Raw genomic sequence first — 27,996 nt, 5'->3', positions numbered from 1 at the left:
CCTGTCCACTGTGAGCCCGGCCCGTGTGGCAGCGGTTCCTCTTGGTGATTGTATCGCGCCCTCTTTGCTGCTAATTACCGCGTTCTCCATTCTCACCATGCTGTCTCTAGACTTTCTAGATGATGTACGGCGGATGAACAAGAGGCAGGTGAGATTGGCCGCCCCTTCTGCTAGGGTTACTCTGGTCCCTTTGCCGTTGCGGGGGCCCCGCGGACCTCTGAGAAGGATTAAGGGCCTGCATGGGTCGGTTGCCTGTATGGATCATTTCTTTCTTTGCAGTCTGTAGCCAAGGCTTCTTTGCTCCCATTCATAGCACCAGTTTCGGGGGACCGAGAGGGAAGGCGACCCTTTGCGATCCCTTCCTCCCAAGGATGCAAGGGAGTTAAGTGAAAACTGTAGGGCGCTTTGTAAATGGGAGTTTTGGACACTGTAAGGCGGCAGGAGGACTTACCAGTTTCTGGTGGGGCTCTGGAGATAGCCATTGCAGGTCCCACAGGAGCCGTTTTGTTGCTTTCATTCTCTAGCCATCTATCTGCCCAGGTAGACCTCAGTGGACTTCATCCATTTTAACTTGGGTCACTCTAAGCTCGGAGTTGAATCAATCATACCACTTGTGTGACAGTCCTCGGAGTCGTTAATGACAGATGACAGTGGGACAGAAATCTTGAAAATTAAGTCTCCAGATTTTATTTTTAGGTTATGTGTCTGTATGACATATGTGTTTTGGAAGCCCCTGGCACTGGTGTTACAGGTGGCTGTGAATAGCCTAATGAGAGTGCTGGGAACTGAACTCCGGTCCTCTGCGAGTGGGGCAAGTGCTTCTACCCGCTGAGCAATCGCTGCTCCAGGTTTTATTTTTAAATCTTGCTCTCTTGCCTTCTAGCTCTTGGGCTAAAAGGTACTGAGAGCACTTTCACCTTTTTGTCTCGTGAACCAAATGTCCTGGTGGCAATTGACCTTTTCCCCTCCCCCGCCGTCTCTTTCTCTCTCTCAGCATTTTGGTATTAAGAATTGTCTTATGTAAAGATTTGTGGTTTGTTTTGTTTTTTTGTTTTTGTTTTGTTTTTGAAGTAGGGCATTTGTTTTGCACTGTTTATAATTACATAGAAAGAAAAGTAGGTCCATCTCTTCTTAGAAATACATACAAAATCGTGAGAGATTCCAGTCAGAACAGCTTTAAATCTGGAGTCTTGAATGTACTCCTATCTTGGTGCTGGGGATCAATCCCAGGGCCTTGCATTCATCACAGGCTCCCAAGCTGCACTCCTAGTTTTGAAAGACCTTATTTTTATTACCGTATTTATTTTGAGACAGAGTCTTGCTATGCAGTCCTCCTGCCTCAGCCTCATGAGAGGTAGATTTATAGATACATGTCATCACATGGCTTCACTGACTACTCTGACTATCTGCCCATTGTAAAGCAAAGTCTGTATGTAGCCCCTGCTACCTGGCACTCACTGTGTAGCCTGAGCTGGCCTTGAACTGAAGCTGGCCTCCTGCCTTTGCCTCTTGAGTGCTACACTTAACCGTGTCAGAGTAAATAACCATATTTTCTTTTTTAGGTTTCTTTGTTTTTCAAATGTAGTGCTGAGAGCCATGCCTAGCACTTAGGCAAGTGATCTGTCACTGAACACATATATCCCCATCTGGAAAGACTTTTTGTTGTTGTTTTTTGTTTGTTTGTTTGTTTGTTTGTTTTTCAAGATAAGGCCTCAAGTGTAGGCCAGGCTGGTTTGGAAATCAGAGATCCACATGCCTGCCTCTGCCTCTGCTTCCCAAAGACTGGGATTGAAGGCATATTGCCTGGCGGGGTGGCACCACCCCCCTCTTATTCCATCCCCAGAAGAGAAATTTTGTGTATGTGTATTGCTAGGATCATACCCAGGGCCTTTCATGTTCTTTGTTTGTTGTGAGACAGGGTTTCCCTTCCTGTTCTTGAACTCATTCTGTAGACCAAGCTAGCCTGGAACTCTGCCTGTCTCTTCCTCGAAAGTGCTAGAATTTAAAAGCATATGCCACTACCTCCCCAACCCCAACTTGGTATTTCAGTCTCTAAACAAGTGCTCTACTAGTAAATTATACCTGTAACCCTTGTTTGTTTGTTTTTAAGGTTTTTTTTTTTTTTTTTTTGCTTTTAAAAAAGTGCGTATGTTCACCATGTGTATACGTCTGCTGCCGGGTGAGGCCAGAAGAAGGCCTTAGATCCTGTGGAACTGGGTTTACATTTGTGAGCTGCCCTGTGGATGCTGGAAACCAAACCTAGGTCTTTTGCAAGAGCAGCAAGTGCTCTTAACTGCTAAGCTGTGTCTCCAGCCCCTTACTTTTGTTGTTGTTGTCGTTGTTGTTGTTGTTGTTGTTGTTGAATATGTGTGAATGTGGGTATGCACAGCTCACAGACTGTGTGTGACAGAGAACAACTTAGGAGTTGGTTTTCTTCTACCACCTTCTTGAGCCAGGGTCTCACTTCCTCTTGCTATTTCTAGTACTCCAGAGTAGCTGGTCCATGAGCTCCTAAGCTGAGCTTTCTGGCTAGTGCCCCTCCCTCCTTTTTAAAGTACGTTTATGTTGTGTGTGTATAAATGTGTATGGGTGTGAGAGTGCTGTGGCATGCACGTGGACGTTAGAGATTGGCTTGTCAGAATCAGTTCTTTCTGCCAGTGGCCCAAGGATTGAACTAAGGTCATCAGGCTTGGCAGCACACACCTTTACAGGGGCTATGCTGCTGTTTGCCCCTGGCTTTTTGAAAGACAGCTTTTTCTTGAACCAAGCACAATAGTACACATCTATAATCCCGGCATTGGAAGGCTGAACTACCTGGGCAACTTAATTGAAGGCTGGCATATAATTAAAAGCAAAATCTTGTCTCCGAAAGAGAAAAAACCAACCAACCAAACCAACCAATCAATCAAACCACCAAACACAAACCCTACACTGAAACCCATGGTGGACGCACCTGCAATCTCAGCACTTGAAAGTGGAGATTGGGGCTTGGGGGGTGTGTGTCCAGAATTAGTTAAAGGATGACTAATTGGATTTGGTTCTCTTCTTCCAATCCCACGGGTCCTAGAAATCAGCCCAACACCTTAATTCTCTGGCCATCTCTTCATAGACAGGCACACACCCCACGATCACCTTTTAACTAGGTCTTTTCTTTGATTTTTTTTTAAGATTTATTTATTTTTGTTTTATGTGCATTGGTGTTTTGACTCCATGTATTTCTGTGTGAAGGTGTCAGATTCCCTGGAACTGGAGTTACAGACAGTTGTGCGCTGCCATGTGGTTGCTGGGAATTGAACCTGGGTCCACTGAAAGAACAGCCATTGCTCTCAACTACTGAGCCATCTCTCCAGCCCCAGCTAGGGCTTTTCTTAATCCAAGGATCCCAGATTTGTAATTTACCTATTTCTATCATATAAATCCTTCTAAAAGGGTTAATATCATGTCATTAACATGTCATAGAAGCGGGATTAAGAAAAGACAACCGCACACAAATATAATTTTTACTTTGTAGACAAAATAGAAAAAGCATAGGTGACAGTGAATTAATAAAATAGAATGCGATGAATTAGGACATTAATATTTTTGTTATTAATATAATATAATTATACTAATTTCTTTTTTTATTGTGTTAGAAATTGATTCCTGGGCCTCAAGCATTCTAGTCACACACCTCACCTGACTTACACATCTATTCCTCCTGAACAAACTTTCTCTTTCTTTGGGTACGTGACGGGTTACATGGGGTGTCTTCTTTCCTTTTCCATCTTACTTCTTTTAAGATATTAACTTTATTCTCCAAAACCACTTTAATTACATATTTTCATATTAAGAAACAATGGTAAATTTTGGGTGGATCTATAATGCATCTATATGGAATCACTTGGATTATGGACCATTTTAAAATCTTTTTAATTCATTTTATGTCTTTAATGTTTTTATCTGATATAGAGTTAGATTACTTTCCCCTTGCATTTCCTTCCTAGCCCCTCCCAGGTGCCTTCCCCCAAGCCTATTATGTCTTTCTACTTTTAAGTTAATAGCTTCTTTTTCTTTGAATATTATTGTCACAAACATATGTGTGCATGTGTATGCATGCATATGCACAAATAAATATAAATATAACTGTTGAGTCTTTGTGTTGGTAGTATGTGTGGTTTAAAGGCTGGCCACTCTACACTGAACACTGATAGGGGCTCATCCGAAGGAGAGGGGAGTTTTTCCTTCATCCATAAGTCATTAGTTGTCTGTAGTTCTTTATCTAAGGGAGGGACCCCTCAGAACTTCCCTCTTCTGCCTTAACAGGTCCATTGTTCTGGTCCTGTTTATGGAGCTATCTGTAGGAGAGACTTGGACAGCAGGCTTCCTGGAAACTCTAGCTCTTAGAGTCTTTTCACTCCTTTTCTATCATGTTCTCAGAGCCATAGATGCAGGAGCTATGCTGCAGATGCATCACTGGTGCTGGGCTCCCCACTGTCTGTGGGTCTTTTTATTGTGTCCAGCTTTGGTTTTCTATGATAGCCTCCCATTTTCTGTAAAGAGAAGCTTCTTTGACTAGACGTGATAGCTACACTTATGGCCTCTGCACAAACCACCTTGCTTTTTGAGACAGGTCTTTTCACTGAACCTGGAGATCTGCCTTGGTCAGTAAGGCCCAGGATGTATTTTGTCTCTGCTCTCTCAGTACTAGGGTTACAGGCAACCACTGCCACGTCTAGCATTTATGTGCATGTGGGGGTGTACACTTAGGACTCGGGACCTTACTTTACCCACTGAGTCACTTTCCTAGTCCCTATGGGGTTTGTTGTTATCGTTGTTGGGTTTTGTTTTATTTTTTTTATTGTTTTTATTTGTTTTGAGACATAGGCTCACTCTGTATCCTGGGCTAGTCTGCATCTCTCTAGGTAGCCCAGGCTGGCCTCAAGTTCATGTTGGTTCTCCTTTCAGAACCTCTCAAGGGCTGACATCACAAGATTAAGCCATTTTACTTGGTTTACATTTTATTTTTTATTATTATTTTAAAGCTTGTTCTCCTTATGTTGTACAGGCTAATCTCAAATACACAATCTCCCCACAGTAGTCTCCTGTATACCAAGATTATAAACAGGAGCTATCCTAGTCAGCAAATTTAAACATTTTTGTTACTTTTTATTATTTTGTCCTGTGTGTCCTGTCTCCATCTCCATACCCATCCCCATCCCCAAGCTGAGAACCAAACCTAAATTTAAACATTTTTAAAAATATTAAACTTAGAGCTGGGAATGGTGGTGGCACATGCCTTTAGTCCCAGGACTCGAGAGGCAGAGGCAGGTAGATCTCTGACTTCAAGACTAGCCTGGTGTGCAAAGCAAGTTCCAGAACACTCAATATTATACCTAGAAACCATGTTTTGAAAAATAAAATAAACTCAAGGCTAGGGAGATGACTGTACAAGCATGAGTACCAAGGTTCGGATCCTCAACACCTATGTAAAAAGCTGAGTGTGTCAACATGTAACAGTGATAGGGAGTGTAGTGGTTCATTAGGAGTGGTCTCCATAGACTCCTGCATTTGTTGCTTGGCCCAGAGGGAGTGGCACTGTTAGGAGATGTGGCCTTGTTGGATGAATGTGTCACTGTGGGGGTGAGCTTTGAAGACTCCTATGCTCAAGCTACAACAAGCGTGGTACGCAGCCCTTTTGTTACCTGTGGTTCAATACGTAGACCTCTCAGTACCATCTCCAGAACCATGTCTCCCTGCACACTATGATGCTTCTCACCATGATGATAATGGACTGAACCTCTCAAACTGTAAGCCAGCCTCAATTAAATGTTGTCTTTTCTAGGATTTTCCATGGCCATGGTGTCTCTTTATAGCAATAGAAACCCTAATAGAGGGGCTAACACAGGTAGATCCCCCTGTGGGCCTGCTGGCCAGGCCTTCAAATGGAAATGACAAATTTTAAGTTCAGTGAGAGACGGTCTCAAAAATTAAGATCAAGAGCAGTTGAAGAAGACTCCCACTACTGACTCCTGGCCTCTGCACATGCCCACATGGATGGATGCATTTGCACACCTGCATACACCACACAAATATACACACTTCTGCAGCATAGAACACACACAAAGTTAACACAGTATTAAACTGAATTTATAAATATAACTCCCCTTTATATTTTTTTACTTTTTGAGATTATATATATTTTTGAGATTTGTATATAATTATGTATTATATAATTTCCCCCTTTTTCTCCCTGCAAATCTTTTCATGAACACCATGTCTCTTTGCTTCTTTGAAATTTATGACCTCTCTATTTGTTACATATAACTGAGTGGATGTGTATGTGTGTTTCTAATGCATAAATACAAACTGCTCGGTCTATATAATGTTTATTTGTCTATATAATGTTTTTAGGGCTGTGGTGGTTTGAGTAGGTATTGCCCCCATAGACTCTTGTGTTTGAATGCTTGGCCCATAGGGACTGGCATTAATAGATGTGACCTTGTTGGAAGTATGTCACTGTGGGAGTGGGCTTTGAGGAATCTATGCTCAAGCTATACCCAGTGGCGTGCACAGCCCTTCTGCTGCATGTGGATCAAGGTGTAAAACTCTCAGCTCCTCTAACACCACCATGTCTGTCTGTGTGCTGTCATGCTTCCTGCTGTGATGATAATGGACTAAACCTCTGAAACTGTCAGCCACCTTAATTAAATATTTTCCTTTATAAGAGTTGCTTTGGTCCTGGTGTCTCTTTATAGCAATGAAACCCTAAGACAAAGGCTGACCGCTTAGTGTCAGATAACCAGTTGGTGTACTCTTCTTGGGGAAGATTGTTTTCCCACTGTTAGCTTTCCTTAGTTGCCAGTAGTTCTTTGTCTAGGGTTGGGGCCGGGTGAGCTTTACCCGTTTCTCATCAGCATGTGTACGGTTGATGTCATGCTCAGGCAGTCAAGCTATAAGACCTCATAGGTGTAGCTTCTGGCACAATCTCACAGCAAACTTCCCGAGCCTGGGCCCTCACACTCTTTCCCTCTCTTTCACAGTGACCCCAATCCCTGGTGCAGAGGTTGGGATGTAGATGCATCTGTTGGGACAGGGCTCCACTGCTCTGCATTTTGATTGGTTATAGTTTCTTGTAATGGTCCTGTCCTTTGCAAAGAGAAGTGAGGGGGGAGACTACACTTAGCTGTGGTGTAAGGACAAGTGCTTAGAATAGCTAGAGATTAGGCTGTTAGTAAAGTGGTGGTCGTAGGTTCTCTAAGACACATGACTTCAGTAGCCTGGGTAGTTGGCTAGGTTTCCAGTACCAGTTGTGAGTTCCCTCCAGTTGTTGAGTGAGTCCTGAGTCCAGTTAAAGAACTGTTGGTCACCAGGAAGGTATGTGTGCCACTGCTTCATTCTCGCTGTGACTGTCGCATGGTGGTCACTGGTGTGGTTCATGGGTATTGTGATTGTTAGTGTTGCGTGGTGGTCACTGCTGTGGTTCATGGGTATTGTGATTGTTAGTGTCGATGATGGTCAGTGTTGTGGTTCATGGTTATGGTGACTGTCGCTGTCCTATGGTGGTCACTGCTGTGGTTCATGGTTATGGTGACTGTTGCTGTCCCGTGGTGGTCACTGTTGTGGTTCATGGGTATGGTGACTGTTGCTGTCCCATGGTGGTCACTGCTATGGTTCATGGGTATTGTGACTGTTAGTGTCCTGTGGTGGTCACTGTTGTGGTTCATGGTGATTGGTTAGGACTTTTGGTTGCTTCCCTCCTTTGGAAGTTTGCATAGTCCACAGTTCACGGTGTGTTCAGCAATAGATACATAACCTTCTCTTCTGGGGTTCGCTCCCCCAACCCACACTCATCTCTCTCTCTCTTTTTTTTAAAGATTTATTTATTTTATTTATATGAGTACACTGTAGCTGTCTTCAGACACATCAGAAGAGGGCATCAGATCCCATTACAGATGGTTGTGAGCCACCATGTGGTTGCTGGGAATTGAACTCAGGACCTCTGGAAGAGTAATCAGTGTTCTTAACCACCGAGCCATCTCTCCAGCACCCCATCAAAGTTGCTTAACTACCCACTAGGCCATCTTTTTCTTTGGACTTTTCAAAACCTATTTTGTTTTGTATGTATGAATGTTTTGCCTGAAGAGTATATGTACTCTACATAGATGAATTCTAGCCACAGAATGTGCTGGTCACTGAGTCAGTACATGTGACTCTCTGGAGGATAGTAAACATTACTCCAGCTGCACAGAACTAGGTGGCATAGAGCTGGTGCCCTACCTCCAAAGTGCAGAGACCATGACGACTTCTTAACAGCGTCAGCATTTGCAGTTACAAGACCCATTGTATGGATTACTTTTGTAGGTGGAGCCTACACATTTTTGTGTTGTAGTTTTATTCTCATTCAGGGTTAAGTACTTTCTGGTGAAATGGCTGGATGGTTAAAGTGCATGTGAGGCAAACAACAGGGCCGGATCCAGGATTCCCAGTACTCACAAAATGCTGGATGCTGGGTAAATGTAGCCATGGGCTTTGTGATCCCAGTGTTGGAGGTGGAGAGCTGAGGAGATCCCCTGGACAGCTTGCGAGTATGAGTAGCCATGTCAGTGAGCTGTGGATTTGACTGGGAGACATTGCCCCAAAGAATAAGGTGCAAGAGTCACTGAGGAACAGTCTGTAGTGGGGATGGATTTGAACTTCTGATCCTCCTGCTATCATCTCCCCAGTGCTGGGTGTGTTATCACACCCAATTTATGCATAGCTGTCATCTAACCCAGGGCTTTGTGCATGCTAGGTAAGTGCTTTACCAAGGGAGCCCAGCCCTTAGTTTTTGAGACAGTCTCACTGTACAGTCCAGACTGACCTGGAGTTGGCATTCTCCCTGCTTTAGCCTCCCAAATGCTAAGGTACAGACATGCTCTGCCTTGCCTGTCTGAAAGGAGCTCACAAGTTGACTCTACCCCCCTCCCCCCTCTCTCAGAGAGTCTCATGAAGCCCAGAGTAACCCTTCCATTGGTGATCCTCTCTCCCTTCAGCTTCCCAGTGCAGGAATGGCAGGTGTGTGGAATGGTCAGGGCTTCATTGGGCTTAATGATATTCTTTTAGAGTTTGACCTTGAAAGACTAGGAACTTACTGTCTGGTCACTTCTTAGAAAGGGCAATTCAAGTGTGTGGCTGTTCTTGTACCCATGTCACCGTTTCATCCTAATAGCTTGATGTGGTCAAATGGAATGAGGTTGGGTTACTCATTTCTGCCAATACTAAACAGATAAAAATGGCTTTGTTGGTGGTGGTGATTTATGTTCCTAAGCATTCGCATGCAGGGAAAAGCGGCAGGAAGGAGAAGCTGTCTATTTGACTTCTGAGTAAAATCTCTTGGCAGGAAAAGAAGACAAGGAGTGAAAGAGTAAGACCATCAGACAGGATGTTTGCTTAGCATGGTGTGCTCTTGTCTACATTGTGCCCCAAGACCAGCTTACTAGTCCTTTTCAAGGAACTAGCAGCTACACAAATACACCTCAAGGGACTTTAACCTCTGTGTATGGGTTGCTTGGTGCTGCTTGTCAGCTTGACTGAATCTAGACTTACCTGAGGATATGCCTGTTGGGGATTGTCTTGACTGAGTTAGTTCATGTGGAAAACGCCTTTTTAATTATGGTGGGACCGTTCCCCAGCCAGAGGATCATCCACTACACAAAATGGAGAGAGTATGTGTTGTTTGTCTGTCTGTTTCCTGGCTGTGAATGGAATATAACCAGCTCCTTCAGGCTCCTGCTCTTTTGAGTTCCCCACCATGAAGGACTGTTCATTTGAACTGGGAGCGCTAATAAATAAACCTTTCCTTTTAGACTCTAAGTTGTTGTTTTCATTTCATCATAATCGGGAAAAGAAACTGACACACTCTGCTAAAAGTGAAGGTGATGTTGACTAGCTGAATCAATCTCAGAGTGAGCTGCTGTAGTCAGTGTGGTGTCGTGTGTCTAACGGAAGGGGCAGACCCATGCAAACAGAGTAACTTCTTACAGAAACATAAATCTCCATTCTTTTAAACAAGTTTTTCTTTTTTAAAACTTTATTTTATGTGTGAGTGTTTTGCCTGCATGTGTGTATGAGTGTGTATGTATATGTGTCTGGTGCCTACGGAGGCCAGAAGAGGGCATCTGATATCCAGAACCTGGAGTTACAGGTGGTTGTGAGCCACCATGTGGTGCTAGGAAGTGAATTCTGGTCCTCTGGAATAACAAGTGCTCTTAACCATTTTTCCAGCCTGAAACCTTAAATTTTTTTTTTTATGAATTATTTTTCTTTTGGTTTTTCAACACAGGGTTTCTCTGTGTAGCCGTGTGTGTCCTGGAACTCTCTCTATAGTCTAGGCTATCCTTGAACTCAGAAATCTGTATGCTCCTGTCTCCGGAGTGCTAAGGTAGGCCTGGAAGTCTATAAGCAGCCTGATGTTGATCGTCTTTTTACCCCTCTCCTGACTTCACCTCCTGATGGCTAGGACATAGGCCTGAGTCTCTGCACTTGCCTTTATGCAGTGCTGGGGATTGAACCCTGGGCTTACACCTGCTAGGCAAGCATTGTACCAGCTGAGCTGCATCCTCATCTTGGCTACTTGAACTTTTTAATGATAGCTACAATCATTTTCCTTCGTGGAGGAGAACAGTAGTGGATCTGATTCCTTCTCTTTGTTCTTGCAGCTGTACTACCAAGTCCTAAATTTTGGAATGATTGTCTCCTCGGCACTAATGATCTGGAAGGGGCTGATGGTGATAACCGGAAGTGAGAGTCCCATTGTAGTGGTGCTCAGGTAACACGATTCCTTTTCAGAACACAGAATTGCATGGGATTACTGGGGAGAAAGGTGGAGGTATTAAATAAATAGTTGTGTACCAGTTCCTTGGTAACTGTTACCTAGGAGAGCCTGAAAAGAAATCAGTTGCTACTCAATTGTGCAAACTATCATGGGAGGTGTTCCCATTCCCGTAGGACCCGTATCCTTTTCCTTAAAAACAATTGCGTTTAATTACATGCATGTGGATGTAAGTACCCAGGGAGTCCAGAAGGTAAACAGGTGATTCTGAGCTGCCCAACCTGCCTATCATACTCAGGTCCTCTGTGTGAGCAATGTGTGTCCTCTACTCCTGAGCTATTTCTCTGCTCACCATTCCCAACCCCAGTACCCTACAGGCTGCTGTGTGCTGGGTGTGGTGGCTTATACCTGTAACCTCACCACTCAGCAACCAAAGTCAGGAGTCAGGAGTTCAAGGCCAGTCTCATGGGAACCCTAAAGACTTTCATTTGACTTTTGGCTCATCCCTTAAGAGACTGAGTGCACTTTATTCAGTGTCCTTTGTTTTCCTCAATTCCTCTGTCTTTAAGCATTCCTGTGTTTGGTATATCAGGCCTAGAACCTAGCACATTAGGCTGTGCAGGCTTCCACGTCAGAGTTCTGCATCGTGTCCTGCATCGTGTCCTGCATCGTGTTCTCAGTGCTGGAAGCATCACCCAATCTTTCATATTTTCTGTCGACCTTTAAATATCATTTCTAAACTAGACTCCAGGACTTTTAGGCTAATCATCCACTCATTTAGGTGATAGCACTGAAGTTTTTCCCTACCTGGTTTCCACTCCTAGCTTTGTTCTGATAAATCTTGTGGATTTTAAAATCTAATTTAGCAACTAATTTTGGGGACATTATTATGTGGTTATTTAATTGAATCATTATAGGTGTGTCCTATTTGGGGATTCATTTTGTAACCCCCCAAGTCCTTCCTGGAGCGAGTACAGTACATATATGAAGGAAGTAGAACTGTCCCCTATCTAGAGTTGAGACACGCTCTCCTTCAGAATTTCACTGAGGCGTGACTGACGTGCAAAAAGCACTGGTTTTTGAGGTCTGGAACTTGGTGTGTCTTTGGTAGGCATACACCTTCAAAAGCACGTCACAAGGCTCCCTGCTCTCCATTGTTTTTTCACTAAGAATATTAGAATGTTTACCTTCATTCTCTTTCTTTCTTTCTTTCTTTCTTTTTTTCTTTCTTTCTTTTTTTGTCTTGCCTATGTTGGCATTGAATTCATGGTCCTCAGAATTCTAAGTACTGAGATTATATGCATATATCAACCATATAAGCTATCGGTTTTTTTAAATCAAGTCCCCCAACTAATTCCCCATTTATTCCAGCAGTCTCAGTCAGCTCCTGATAACTGTCCTTCAACCCTCTGCCAAAGAGAACTAAATCTGAAATAGCCCCAGAGGAAATCTCCCAAAGGAACCTCTATGCCCCTGCACTTCCTCCCAATGGTGTGGTGTCTTCCTTTAGTGCTAGAAGGCAGCACAAAAAGTAATGCTCTGGATGATGTTTCCAGTGTTGAAGGTAGGACCTAGGGACCTCCCTGTGTGCTAGGCGAATGCTCTACTGCTCACCAATCCTCACCAAAATTAGGTCAGTGCTTTTGGTTTTGGAGAGGTCTCAGTATTTGAGGCAGGATCTTGCTGTGTATCCTTGGCTGGCCTGGAACTTAGACCAGGCTGGCCTTGAATGTGGATTGCTCTTCAGTCTTCCTATGTACCATCATTCCTGACCAGGTTGTTTTTTAATTGTTGTTTTAAACAGCTATGTAAATGCAGCGGAAAAAAATTAGCTTTCTGCTGGGTGTGTGGGGCATGCGTTCATCCCAGCCCTCAGGAGACAGAGGGTCTGAGCAAGTGTGAAGTGTCTGTGCTGTTCATTAAGGCCATGTCCTGTCTCGGCATGGGGAGGGAGGTGTGGCTGATAACCTGAAATCTCAGTTAACAGAATAAGCCATGGCGGAGTGCTTTTTTCTTATTCCCGGAGTTCACCAGCTTTGTCAAAGCACAGAAGGTAAATGCTAGGTGGACACGAATCCTCCAGAGATATCTGATCGCAGATATCTGATCTGATCATTAAGTTCCTGAAGTTCAGTACCTCCACTGAAGTAGTAACCAAGATCCAGCTCCCAATATCTTCCGGCTGTGTCGTGTCCTCTTCCCTGGGTGTTGGGATGGTTCATCGGTGGAGCTCTTCCTGGCTGAAGAGTCATGAGTTGGCTCTCTCTGCAGCGTCCTCTTTCCAGGCTACGTCTTCTTTAGACCAGGTCCTGCTGCATAGCTCAGGCAGGGCACAGGCTCACAGCTCTCCCCCTCTGCTGCTTCCTTTTTTCTTTCTCTTTTATTCTTTTTGTCTTGACTTTATTGGTTTTTTTGTTTTGTTTTGTTTTTGGTTTTTTTTTTTTTGGTTCTTTTTTTCGGAGCTGGGGACTGAACCCAGGGCCTTGCGCTTCCTAGGCAAGCGCTCTACCACTGAGCTAAATCCCCAACCCCCATTGTCTTGACTTTATTGTTTTGAGACAGGGTTTCTATGTAGTTCTGGCTGTTCTGGAACTTACTATGTAGATCGGGCTGGCCTCGAACTCACAGAGATCCTTCTGCCTTTGCCTCCCAAGTGTTGGCATTAAAGGGGTGCACCAACACACCTGACTTCCCCCATCTTCCCTTTGACAGGATCTCGTGTAGTTCAAACTGCATTGAATTCTGTATGTAGTCAAGCATGGCATTGGGTTTTGATTCTTCTGCCTCTCCAAAGTGCATCTTGGTAGCACACCTAGTATGGTGTTTTGTGCTTGATAGGCAGGTACCCTATCCAATAAATCTGAGTCCCAGCCACCAATATATAAACTTTTTATTACATTTTATTTATTTGCATATGTCTATAGTTGCACATGTGCCAAGATGCATATGTGGGAATCAGGTTTTGTTATGTTTAAATGTTATTGTTTTATGTGTTTTTGCCTGCATGTATATCATAAGCTTGTGTATGCGGTGCCTGTGGAGGTCAGAAGAAGGCATTAGATCCTCTGGAATTAGAGAGGCTATAAGCTGTTGTATGGGTGCAAGGAATTGAACCCAGTTCCTCTGGCAGGGCAGCTTGGAACTGCTGAGATGTTGCTCATGGCTTATTTTGCTCAGGAACATTTTTATATGAGTCATGCAAGCATATTTTCTTCTGTGTCTCCCTACCCTCTCCTACATACGTTATATATTTTATTTTATTCATTTTGACTTTGGGGCCTTGGGATGTAGTTCAGGCTAGCATTGAACTCAGCCTTGCTGCCTGTGCCTCCCTCCCAGGTGCTGGTATTACAGACATTTACAGTCATTACAGTAGTTTCTGACTACTTCCGTGTGTTTTAAACTGGTGTCTACATGTGAATTCCGAAAGCATTTCGTTATTTTGCTCCACTGGACAGCTTCACCTGACTACTGACCAGATACTTGGTTCTCTGAGAGATAAAAATAAAATTCAGCTCCATTTTTGACCCTTACCCAATCCCTGTTTCTGTGACTGTCACATCTGCTCAGTTGCCTGTGACACAAACGAGGGGTCATTCTTGATTCTGCTGTGTCTAATTGACCACCAATTGTTTTTCTCTCTCTTCTCCTTTATTGCTGTTCTATTTCAGGCCCTTGTCATTTCCTGCCTGGCTGTCATAGTGACCTTTGAGAAGAAATGCTTTTCTAATAAGAAAAAGTTAATATATTCCCATAATGTGAAATGCTAGAAGCAGGAAAATCTAGATTGAACCTGTCTTTGTAACTTTGAGATAAAAATCGTTGTTAATGTTGTAGCCTCTCTTTGAGTATAATTTTACAGATAATTGAGATAATTCTGTAAGTGCATTTCTTTTTCTTTTCTGTTTTTTCTCCTTATCGTTTGTATATGTATAATACACACATACATACACAGTGTATCTGTTTGAAAAGCTCTTTTTTTGTTTGTTTTTGGAAGTACTGGATACCTATCTGAGGGCCTTGTCCACTGAGCTGATAAGCCTGATAAGTCTACATAACAGGGATTGTTTGTTTATTTGTTTAATTTTGAGACGGGATCAACCTTGGATGGGCTGAAACTTGCCATGTAGGTCAGGATGGCCATGAACTCACAGAGATCTGCCTGCCTGTAATAAAAGCTTTAAGTATGATCATGCTTAGCATGGCGGTATAAGACTGAAATCCCAGCAGGAGGGTTGCTGTGAGTTCAAGTCAACAAAACAGTAAGCACAGGGACCAGCACCCCTGTAGCCCAGCACGGGAGGCAAGAAGAGGCTGTGAGCTATGTCAGCATGGACTGCTTAGTCGAAAGCTAGCTTTCCATACAGGGTGACATCTTGTCTCAAAAATAAGACATAAACAACAAAACCAACCACACGTTTAAAAAAGAATTCATAAATAATAACAAATACAAACAAACACAAACATTGTTTCTCATAATTTTGATGCAGAAAAATTGTTCAAGGGGGTGGGGGCTGGGAGATGACTGAGCAGTTAAGAGGACTTCCTCTTGCCAGGGACCCAGGTTTGGCTCCCAGCACCTATGCGATGGCTTTCAACCATCTGTAACTTCAGTTTTGTTTTATGGGGGAATTTCTGGGGACCCAGTGATGCCTGCCTCCCATTCCCAGATGTTCTGAAGTGAATGGGTTCGTATGTGACCGGTGCATGAGGATTTTACTTATATTACTTAGGCCGTTCCAGTGTACAGGAGGGTTTGGGAGCCACTGCTGTTCCATATATATCTTCAAACGATAGTGTCTGTGGCTGAATGATACCTGTCTTGAGTTTTATGTCCTGCTGATATGTTCTTGTCATTGAAAATTTGGGTGAGTTCCTGATGATACAAATCTCTTTTTAGAACTGGGTATGAGGCAGAACAGGTAAGCGGGAAGAGATGGTCTCATGAGTTTCTCCACTTCTTCCTAGTTTCTGAAATCCTTAGAAATCCCTACGTCTCTCATAAATGCCTTGATAACATAGTGTTACCTTTGTGCTGTTCTGTGACCTGATGAGCTGTCTCCCCCATAATCAGCTGGACTCATAAGGTCATCATGGTCTGTGTCTTCATAAATGGCAGAAGATGAGCCAGTTCTCATTTGAATATTTGAATATGTTTAGTATTTTCAGATGAAGCCAGAATAAGGGCAGTGTTTTTTAAAGTTCATTCTTTTATATTGTTTGTCATTTGAAATTTTAAAAGGTTAAGGAATTAGTAACACTGCCCTTTTCAAGACTTGAGCATCTTTGATTGTAATGCTTAAAATGGAACTAGTTAGTGAAGACTAATAACTAAAGAAAATTCCTTTATTAGTTGAGGGAAACCAAGCTGGGTGTGGTGGTGTACACATGTAATCTCAGGACTGGAGACTGAGGTAAGAAAATTTCCATAGGTTTGAGGGCATCCTCATTCATATACTGTGCTATACTGTACTAACTGGGTCCCCAGAATGAATGAATGGATGGATGGATGGATGGATGAGTGGATGAATGCATGGGTGAATGAGCATGAATTAGAACAACCTATTTTGTGGACAGAGTTATCTGTGGCACTGTGGGTGTTAAAATGCTGAGTACATCACAGGGGTACATTGACATCTGTTGCTTTGTTGAATTTCTAATTTTGAAGCAGATGTAACCTGCCTTTCTGTATCTTTTTCCCCTCCCAGTGGCAGCATGGAGCCTGCGTTTCACAGAGGGGATCTCCTTTTCCTCACGAACCGAGTTGAAGATCCTATACGTGTGGGGGAAATCGTTGTTTTCAGGATAGAAGGAAGAGAGATTCCCATAGTGCATCGAGTCTTGAAGATCCATGAAAAGTACATGTCAGCTTTTCATCTGTGATTTTGTAAAGTTTTGTTTGAGAGTTGATGTGGTTAATTTTGATGCAGAAAAATTGTTGAAAAGGGGGTCTGGGAGATGGCTGAGCAGTTAAGAGGACTTGCTCTTGCCAGGGACCCAGGTTTGGCTCCCAGCACCTATGTGATGGCTTTCAACCATCTGTAACTTCAGTTTCAGGTGATCTGATGCCTTCTTCTGACCTCTGGGGGCACCATACACGAAGGCAAAATGCTCATATACATAAAACATTTTTTAAAAAATAAAGAGGGCTGCAGATGTAGCTCAGCTGGTGGAATGAAGCCCTGCATCAGCACCCAACACAAAAGGTCAGAACCCAGGCCTGGGGTACGTGTGTATCCTAGCACTCGGGAGACAGAAGCAGACAAGGTCAGGGTCATTGTTGACTAGGTAACACGTTGCAGGCTAGCCTGTGCTAATGAGCCCCTTCTCTAATAATAAAACATCGTAGAGAGTAAGGAATCCTTGATCTTTACTTCCCATCCAGTTTTATGAATGTCTGAAAGTTTGGCGAACATTTGGAAAACTCTGGTCAGGTATTTATCTATTTCTCTGAATACTTTCCAGAGGGGTTTGTTTTGTTTTGTTTTGTTTTGTTTTGTTCTTTTCTAATTCTTTTTTGGTCTCTGTGTCACTCAAAGATCATGTTGTAAAGATTAATCCTAAATATAATTCCCTGCTATAATGGAATCTAACTAACCGTAATGAATAAAGAAACTTTAAAATGAGAACAAAAGCTATAAAGCACTATAGTGATAATAAATTGTGAACTTCTTCTAGAATACTGGAGTTAAACTGGGCCAGACCCGATTATAATTAATTGACTTTTCAAAGTTCAATAAAGAGGGCTGGCCAGATGGCTTAACAGGAACTTGCTGTCAGGCCAGAATGACCTGAGATCTGTCCCCAGAACCCACAGTAGGAAGAGAACCAAATCTCAAAAATTGTCTTCTAACCTCCACACATGCACTAATGGATATATATATATATCCACATACATGTGTACAACAATAGTAAATAAATTTAAAGTTTAAGTTTTTTTAAGAAGCTGGTGAGGTGGCTCAGTGGGTAGAGGCATTTATCACCAAGCCTGATGACCTGAATTCAGCCCCTAATCATCCACATGGTAAGAGGCCTGACTCCCAAAAGTTGTCTTTGAACGTCCCATGTGTACCTGGTGTACACAACACTAAACAAATACTCCTGACCTTTCTGCTTTTACATCGTGAGTTCTGGGATTATAAGTATGTGCCAGTGTACCTACCAAGCCCAAGATAAATTTCTAAAATCTAAATTGTTTTTCTCACTTGAGTCTTACATTTTAGAAGCAGAAAAGACACCTCATTCCCTTTACCTTGGAGTGAGAACAGTGAGCCAAAAGTTGAGCTTCCCTGGTCTTGCTTTCTTAAGGTAGTGTGGAGACTTCAGAAGGATGGCTCCTGCACTCTCAGTGGGTGGTCCCTGTGCAGCTGTGCACACCCATCCTTTCCAGTCTGTGGTGCTTGCACTTACAGAATCTTCCTCAAGAGGAGAGAAAGAAATGAACAAATGGGGTGGGTACTGGGGACCCGAAAGGCTCTCTTGATTTAAGTCCTCAATACCAGCTGGCTTGGCATCTTGTAGTTTTTCTCCATTTAATGGGTACTTATCTGGGGTGGTTTCTACCTTAATCCCAGCACCAGAAAAGTGGAGCCAAGAGGATGGTACGTTCTAGGCGGTCCAGGACAGCAGAGTGAGGAAAGGCCATTGTGTCCCAGCACTCAGCCCGGTCAGGATTTTGGGTGATCTTTCTTTTGCCTCCTGGGTGTTGGGATTCCATGCAGGCACCACCACACCTGGCTGGAGCATATCTTGACAGGCGTATGAGGGTGGTCACCAGGGAAAGGTATTTGTTCTGCCATTACGTTGTTGAGGGAGATGTGTGCTTTTTCAAGAAACAGTAGTAATCTCTCCTATTCCCCCCGCAGGGGAGAAAGCACAGTATTTGCTGGTTAGTAGGTCTTTGGCACTAGCCCAGTCGGTAGCACTCCTTCCCTTCTGGCCGCTTCTCTTCTGTTGGATTTTGCTTCAGCCTCTGAGGGGCCATTTTTTTTTCTGGTTGAACTGCCCTCCCCCCTGATACTCCTTTAGCCCCCCCAGGATATCTCAGGCATTCTTTCACTTACTGAATTGTCAGCTGCTGGTTACTTTTCTCTGTATATATTTGCATTTTTTAAACTGGAACCTCATTTTCAATGTGGCATTTGCACTTAACTATCTTTGGTGTTTGCAACACCTCCCAATTTTCACCTGAATCCTAGCATTGGGACTCAGTTTCTGAGTGGATATTAGTCAGTAGAAACCTGAAACTCATTTTCTTTTTTATAGACTGTGATTGTTAAAGACAGTTGGAATAATTTTAGGCTGGTCTTTATTAACTGTAAATTCTGCTTTGTTTTCGGTTACATTTTAAACTCACTAGAAGATGGGCTGGAGAGATGACTTAGTGGTTAAGAGCACTTGTTCCGGGTTGGGGATTTAGCTCAGTGGTAGAGCGCTTGCCTAGGAAGCGCAAGGCCCTGGGTTCGGTCCCCAGCTCCGAAAAAAAGAACCAAAAAAAAAAAAAAAAAAAAAAAGAGCACTTGTTCCCCTCCCCTTACCCATGAGGCAGTTTACATAAACCTCCAGGTCCAGGGGATCCAATGCCCTCTTCTTCCCTCTTCAGGCTCTAGGCACATGCAGGGTACACATACACCTATGCAGTCAAAGCACTAATAAATATAAAATAAATATAAGAGCAATTTTAATAATTACCAGAGGTCTTAACCATTCTTTATTAAATTCTTTATCCTTGACTTTTTTTTTCCTGAGATAGGACCTCGTGTAGCCTAGGCTGTCTTTGAACTCTGTATGACCAGAGAACTCCCTCATTTTCCTGCCCTTACCTTTCAAGGATTGGGATTGCAGGCATGTGCTGCCATGTGCAGTTGGTTTAGCCTGGGATCAAAGCCAAGGCCTGACATAAACTAGCAAGCACTCATCACTCACATCAGCAGTCCCAAAGCAGTCATCTCTTGATTAGGCAAGATAGTTTGTGGTTTTGCTTTCATTTGTTTTTGGTTTGTTTTGTTTTTGAGTTGGGTTCTCTATGCAGCCTTGGCTATCCTGGAACTTGCTATGTAGATCAGGCTGCCCTTGAATTCAGAGATCCACCTGCCTCAGTCTCCTTAGTGTTGGGATTAAAAGCATGTACCACTACACCTTGCCCAAGATAGTATTCTAATAAATGCTACCATACCTGAAAAATTGAGGCTTTTCCCCCCTGAGACGGGATTCCTTTGTGTAAAATAGCCCTGACTGTCCCGGACTCATTTTGTAGATCAGGCGGGTCTTGAACTCACAGAGAGCTATCTGCCTGCCTCTGCCTCCCTAGTGCTGGGTCTAAAAGCGTGTACCACCACACTGGCTTTTCTTTTAAAACTTGTTTTTCTAATAACTACATATTTATTAAAGAAAGAATAAGACAGTGTAAAGCTACAGTATACTTTAGTCAGCCACTGTTTATCCCTTGACCTATGTTACTTTTGCTCTTACATTTTATATTTAAAGGTTTTCTAGCGTGCACAGTGGGGTCTAATAAGTCCCATGTATCTGCCATCTACCAGACGGTTAGCATGTGGCCATTCCTGTGCGTTTTAAGCCAGATCCTCAGTATCATAGCATGTCACATTAGCATTTCAATAAATTTCTATAAAATAACCATTAAGCTTTTATAAACTAAAACTATAATTAGTGTGGGGAATAAAATATACTATAAATAAAAATGAACAATTTCTTAAGATTATTAACTTTCTAGTTCAACTTGCCAGTTTTATTATGACTTTAACTGTTTGTTTGAACTTGGGTCAGATAAGGTCCTTGGCTGCAGCTGGTTGATAAGGTTTAATAGACACATGGAATGTTATTTTAATTACCTTTATTGTTTTTAAATTACATTTCTTCATTTGGGAGACACTGCTAGTACACATGGAGGTCAGAGGAACACTTGGGGACATTGGTTCTTTCCTTGTACCATGTGGTTTCTGGCCACCAAACTCGGGTGGTCAGCCTTGGTAGCAAATGCCATTACTGATGAGCCATCTCACTTCTGCCCTTACTCTTGCTCCCTCTCGAGGTTCCTTCTCCAGCACTCTGTCTCCTGCAGAGGTGTTCATGCCACTTACAGGACTATGCTGCTCCACAGTGTTGTATAGTCTTTACTTGACAGTTACCTCCTGAGGATAATTTAATGTGTTCTTTTATTTTTATGTTAGTAGAAAATTGGTTATGTATGTTTAATATAAATTGAGATTTATTTTATATGCTAGTTGATCTTCTCCTCACGGTGTAACACTTGCATGGTCAGCTACTGTCTCATACTGTCTGCAGCAGTGTTGGTGAGGCTGGTGTAGTGCAGCCGGCTCCTTCAATGCTCACTTCTCACCGACTTCTCAGCTTTCTCCATGCTGAACAGTCCAGCTGTCAACGTTCTGTTAGCCAATGAAAGACTTGCTATTAGGCATGATAAGTACCCAGTGCTTGGTAACAAGAGCTGATCCTGTGCGTTAAATGCCATGAGGGTGTTTGGTGACTTGTGTTTCCTTCCTCTTTTAAGGCAAGATGGGCATATCAAGTTTTTAACCAAAGGAGATAATAATGCCGTTGATGACCGAGGCCTCTATAAACAAGGACAACACTGGCTGGAGAAGAAAGATGTTGTAGGGAGAGCAAGAGGGTGAGTGAGTCCCTGGGAGAGCGTCATGGGCTTTTCATATTACTTTAAACATGGTCTTACTGGGCATGACTGAGGGCATAACTGTTGGTCCTGGTTATGCCAAGTCACCATTTTGTTCTTAAAGAGATATGAATCTGAAAGTGCACTTAAGTCTTAAGGTGTACTATTCCTGAGGGGAGGGATGGGGGACAGTAGAGTCAAGTATAATGCTGAGATGGTTTAGTGGAGTTCATGAGTGCGGCGGGACATACCTGTAGTTCCAGCTCCTGGGAGATAGGCCAAGAGGACCAAAGAGTTCAAGGCCAGACTCACTGAAAAGCTGTGAGTTTAAGGCTAGCGTGGGCTACCTGAGACCCTGGCTCTAAAAACAAGAATCATGTATTCAGGTCACCCAAGGAGCATTGATACCTGCACATGGCTAGGCTATTAGGATCCAGAGTAGCATTACTACTGCTTCATGAAACAAGTTATTAGAATTTTATCGAGACTATTTAAATTATTTATCTGAATTAATTTTATTGTATAAATATAGTTTATATTGTTTTACTTCATCTTGAAGTTGATGAGATCGAATGAAAAATTTCAATTATATTAAGCCTGTTTATTTCAGATATTATCAGGAGAACAGATCAGTGGAGGACAGGATTTGTAAGTTACTGGTGTAAGGGAATATGGATTTGCTACTTTAATGTGTTAATAGTATTAACAATAACTTACCTTTATCAGGGCTTGCTATATTCTAGACTCATTATATGTGCCTTATATTGCTTCATTTTAACCTTCAAACAACTCTTAAGATTCCCATTCTGCAGATGAGGAAACTCAGACAAGCCATGTTATATATCAAAGATCACACTGATACTGGTATTAAGTGGCTGGAGGCTCCGGAGCCCATGCTCAGCCATCACAATGGAATTGCTAGCATGGCATCCCTCACATGGGTAGGTGGGGGTGCTGGTTCTCTGTTTAGGTGCTTCACAGCATTCTTACTGTTGTCAGACCCTCTCCTCCTTACTACATAATTCAGCTGTGTACTGCCACCTCACCGTGTGACGCGGCTGTTTCTGAAAGTTTCTTCAATTATGAGAAATGTAAAGGAATCCCAGATTAGATCAAGAGCCCTATGTTGGAGCTAAACGTAATCTACAGTAGGTCATCCATGGCTCTGAGAAAAGGGTTTCCAAATTTGTTCATTTCCAAAGATGCTCCTGTCATTTTCAGACTCGCTCACAGCTTTAGTCTTTGTCTTTCCATTAGCTTGAGAAGATTTCTCTGTGTAACTCACTCTGTAGACCAGGCCAGCCTTGAACTCAGAGACCCGCCTGCTTCTGCCTCTCAGTGCTGGGGTTAAAGGCCAGCGCCTCACACCTGGCAACATTTGTCAGATATGACAATAATCCCACTGCTGTCTGTGTTGTTTTCACTCCAAGGCCATTAGTGAGTTCGTTCATACATCAGTACATTCATCACCACTCACAGAGCTACACTCTTTCTGTAGCTCACACGGCTACCAGCTGTCCTCACTTTAGCCCTGGTTAGCAGTATTTCTAGTTTGCTTTTGCAAACACCATATTATCGTTAGAAATATCCAGTGGTTCTACCCAGTCTTCCCAGTAACATTTTAAAAAACAGTTAAAGCATATGCACATTTTGAAGCTTTTTGACAACTTTTTCTGTATGTTTCTTCTGTGTAAGAGTGCCCCTTTGTATGCATTTGTATGTTTGTTCTGTGTAAGAGTGCCCCTTTGTATGCATTTGTATGTTTCTTCTGTGTAAGAGTGCCCCTTTGTATGCATTTGTATGTTTCTTCTGTGTAAGAGTGCCCCTTTGTATGCATTTGTATGTTTGTTCTGTGTAAGAGTGCCCCTTTGTATGCATTTGTATGTTTCTTCTGTGTTTGCATTTGGTTCTTCTTTGTTCGGCTCTGCGGCTCCCTAGGCCGCCTTGCATTGGGTAAAAAGAGAGATCTTATTTTCCAGGTTAGAGTACTCAGGCTTCCTCTCCAGTAACTTCTTTTTGAAGAATTTTTTTAAAGTTCCAAACTATATAAAATTTAAACTAAAATCTCAATTTTAACAGTATAAGCCCTTTAATGGCTTTTAATAAGAAATGTAGTAATGTGGAGTAAGGAACTGATTCTGGGAAGTGTAAACCACCTGGGCATGGACAGCTGGCAGCCAGGCTTCACTGCCCAACTCACTTTTCATCGACTCCTGCCACTGAGCTGGACACTTAATGTAATGAGTCACCTTCCTTTGTGGAAATTGTATTTATAAAACCTAAGCTGATATTTCAGAGTCAAGCTGTACCTTGCTCTCACAGGCAAACCTGTGACTGTGATGCAGCCACCTTTCAATTTAAAAAAACTTTTTTTTCTGGATTACTTCACACTGATACCAATGGTTCTGAGCCTCATTGTTTTTAAAAATGTTACTGAACAGAATTCACATATAAGATTCTCTATTTTAGGGTTGGGGATTTAGCTCAGCAGTAGAGCGCTTTCCTACCGAGCGCAAGGCCCTGGGTTCGGTCCCCAGCTCCGAAAAAAAAAGAAAAAAAAAAGATTCTCTATTTTAAGGGACATAGTTCGCAGATTTTAATATATCTACAAGTTTGTGCAACCATCACTGCTATCTAATTCCAGGTCATTTCTCTCCACCCTCAAGTAATCGTCCACACTCTAGCAGGCAGGACTCACGGCCTTCCTCCTGCAGCTGCTGACAGCACTAACCTACTGTGTAGGCGCCTGGCTCCTGTGGGACATCTCATGTAAACAGAATCAGAGTTGTGGTCTTCCGTGTTTGACCTTTGAAAATTAACCTAATTTTCAAGGTTAATTCATCTTGTAGCATGCAATACAATTTTTAGAAATGAAACTAATACCCTACCAACGAAAAATATTTAATAGAGATGCCTGGGAAATCAGAAAGTTGGACCTGTTAGTCACAGAGAAGAGAGGAGAGGGGTGTCAGAAAAAGATGAGAGACTGGCAGGAGAGTTGGTACAGAACGTCACAGTGAAAAGGAATGAGACTAAAGAGGGACCGTGACGCTGGAAGCAGCCAGACAAAGCTGTCCTGACAAGTCAGAAGGGGAAGTGAAGTGCACCAAGCAAAATGTCTGTCCCTAAAGTGTGTGTGCTGCAGGCTTTGATGGTAGAGTGGCAATGCTCACTACATGATGTGTTTAGTGCACCCTGAATACATGTTTTGAAAGTCCCCATAAAAATGCTATGCCATAAAGTACATGTAAATTACAGGTAAATAAAAGATAAAGCTGTGTCTAGGTGCGGAGGCACATTTGTCCTCGCACCTGCCTGGAGCAGGGACAGGGTGCTCTTGAGGTGATGCTGTTTGCAGGAGCACAGTGAGACCCTGTTGTGAAAATTAAAAATATGGGGCTGGATAGTTGGCTCAGTCGTTAAGAGCCCTTGTTCTTCCAGAGCTTTGCAGTACTTTGTGGGTGTCTCCTTTCAGCTCTTGGAGAGCCCATATGCTGACGCAGGTTTGCTGTGGTGAAACTGTGTGCCACCGTGTACCTGTGCCACATATCTGTATTAGACCTAAACGTCTTGAACTTGAGTGTACAACAGCATTGTTTGGGGTGCACGTTTCAGGGATTTGTTTAAACTCAAAAAATGTGGAGACACTAGAAAAGTATAATTTTGTGTTTTGTGTAGCCCAAGCTAGCCTTGCACTCTCTGTTGTAGTGGAGAATGACTGATCCCCCTGGCTCTCAAATGTTGGCATTTAGGTTTGTAGCCCTACACCTGGATAATGTGATTTGGAGATCAAACCCAGGGCTTCATGCCTTTCTGCTAGGCCAGCGTCTGCCTTCTGAGCTACAGCGGCAGCCCCAAGTGACTCTGTTAAGAAGATCCAGCTGTGGAGAAACATTAGCGTACAGAAAGGGAGTTTGGGGAAGGGAGGGAGAAAGACCAAATTAGTTTTTAAAGAGTACAGGAGATGGGAAGTAAGAAGAGTTCTTAGCAGGACACTAAAAACAGTGTCTGTTGAAGTATGCCAGTGGCTTTGATGGTAGAGATGTTAATTGGGAAGTGCTTTCTGTTTCTCTGACCTGTGGCAGGAAGGGTCTGTGCACACAGTCAAAGTGGACAGTGATAAAAGAGTTCAGTCCACATGGGCCATTGCCACATTATGGCCAGTCTGTCTGAAGTCTGCCGGTGGCGGGGAGGATGAAGAAAGGTGAGCCTTGGAGCTTGCTCACCTCCTTTTCTATCACAGTGGTGATACCTGATAACTCTCTTGTTTTTCCTGAATTATTATTGCTGCTGTTGTCGTTGTGATAGGGTATCATTGTATAGCACTATTTGAGCTAGAACTTGATATATAGACCAGGCATTAAGATTTGTCACCAGGTGGTTTTGCTCAGTTTGAGGGGATGAAGAAAAACAAAGCTAGTGAAAACACAGGGCTGGGGAGATGGCTCAGTGGTTAAAGTGCTCGAAGCTCAATTGTAAGTACCCGAGTTCAGATCCCCAGAGCCTCCCTAAGTGCTGGGTGGGCTTGGTCACCCATCTCTAATTCCAGTTTGAGAAATCAAAGTACAGATACAGCAGTCTAAAGGTAGGTGTAGAAATAGGTTTGTGAGTTATTGGAACAAAAGAGGAAGGATTTCAAGAGCAAGTTGTAGTCATTAATTCAAATACTGGGGCTGGAGAGATGGCTCACTGGTTAAGAGTACTGATTGTTCTTTCAGTCGATTCTTGACTCCCATGAGCAGCTCGCAACCATCTGTAACTCCATTTCCAGAGGATCCAGTGCCCTCTTCTGTTCTGTGGGCACCAGGTTTATGTACATACATACACACAGAAAACACTCACACATTAAATAAATCTAAGAATTGAAAAAAATTACTAAAGAAGTATATAGGGAAGTGGAAGCTAAGACTGGTTTGCTGCATGTGGTGATAAAAATGGTTCTAGAGACATTTCAGAGATAGGCACAGTGACACATGTACTCATCCAGCAGTTTAGGAGACTAAGCCAGGTGGAAGTGAGCTCAAGGCGAGCCTGGGCTGCATTTCAAGACCCTACCCAAAAATAAAATCAGGATTAAGAGGGCCAAAGCCAAACTATGGTTAAATGAGTGGGCGGTGGAGTACCTTGCAGTGTGCTGCAGTGTGCCTTATCTCTCCACCAAGATTGACAGCTCCCTAAGGGCTCTGAGGCCACACCCAGCCCCTAGCCTAGAGATACCAACTAGAGGGGGCGGGAGAGATGGCTCAGCGGTTAAGAGCACTGACTGCTCTTCCAGAGGTCCTGAGTTCAATTCCCAGCAACCACATGGTGGCTCACAACCGTCTGTAATGAGATCTGATGCCCTCCTCTGGTGTCTGAAAACAGCTACAGTGTACTTATGTATAATAAATAAACAATTCTTTAGAGAGAGAGAGATACCAACTAGAGATCTAAGATCTGCTTCTGCCACACACAAGCCGTGCGTGCACCTTGGGCCCGTGATCCTGTTTCCTCATCTATAAAATGGTGTAATCCTAACTGCCCTGTGACAGGTTGGAAGGAACAAATATAATGTATGCAAGTGGACTTTGTGAACTGAAAATTAGTCCTCTGGAAGGTACTGGTGATTCTGGTCAGTAAACATTAGCAGCTGCTTCATCTGGGTGTTTTCCTGTGACAATAAGTTGTTTGTTTACTCGTTTGTCCTAGGTTTGTTCCGTACATTGGAATCGTGACGATCCTCATGAATGACTATCCTAAATTTAAGGTGAGAGTGCGGCAACTGTATCTTTGAAATGAACTGGTCTTGGGTTGAGAGTGCAGCTCAGCAGCACGCATGCTCAGCGTGTGAGGCCGGGACTCAGCCCACCTCGCCCACAGTGCTCTTCTGTTTTAGCTTGGAAACTGCCAGGTGGATTACTGCTGACGCATGAAAGAAGAGTTTACTTCAGTAATTGGTCCTGGTCACAATAGAGTTCAGGACCGATGAGGACTAAGAGGTATTGGAAGTGACCTGACTTGTGTCCCTGTTTCCTTTTCCAGTATGCAGTACTGTTTCTGCTGGGTTTATTTGTGCTGGTCCATCGTGAGTAAGAAGCCGGCCTCGCTGGTCCTGGGAGGATGCTGTCTTGTTGTTACTGAATGTTGGAGTAGACCCTGGCCTGTGACTGGCGGGTATCCGGAGGACACATATGGCGGCACTTCTGGGTAGCACTGCTTTGCATTACTTTGTGTTTCCACACCCGAGGATGTGTGGGCGGGTGCATGTGCACCATGGCGTGCACACAAGGGGACTGTCAATCACAGGCTTTCATATGTTGTCATTGTCACTCTTTCACATTTTTGTACATCAGTGAATTTTTTATATTAAAAGGTTGAGCCAAAGCCCCCAGTGTTTGTATTTTGAAGCCAAGCTTCACTTTTAAAGTGCCTACAGAGCTCTGTGCATGCAAACACAGCTCTGCATGAGTTCAAACCTGTCGTTCCTCCTTAACATGGGAAGGGCACATAATGAGGCGGTCATAAGTCTTAACTTTTCAAAATTTTAAATAAAAGACTTTGCACATTGAACCCCTTC

At 43.2% G+C, this 27,996-nt stretch overlaps 1 protein-coding gene across 1 annotated transcript; it reads left to right on the top strand.

Moving 5' to 3' along the window:
• Positions 1-10: 10 nt before the first annotated feature.
• On the top strand, positions 11-27,989 carry Sec11a (SEC11 homolog A, signal peptidase complex subunit). The gene is given in 6 exon segments (NM_031723.3): positions 11-148; positions 10,677-10,786; positions 16,498-16,647; positions 21,321-21,440; positions 27,129-27,186; positions 27,462-27,989. Coding segments are annotated over 6 exon segments (540 nt in total). The 5' UTR covers positions 11-97; the 3' UTR covers positions 27,513-27,989.
• Positions 27,990-27,996: the final 7 nt, after the last annotated feature.

This window comes from Rattus norvegicus, chromosome 1 (genome assembly GCF_036323735.1).
Source record: "Rattus norvegicus strain BN/NHsdMcwi chromosome 1, GRCr8, whole genome shotgun sequence".
Taxonomy (NCBI): domain Eukaryota; kingdom Metazoa; phylum Chordata; class Mammalia; order Rodentia; family Muridae; genus Rattus; species Rattus norvegicus.
This window is presented reverse-complemented; position numbering and strand designations above follow the sequence as displayed.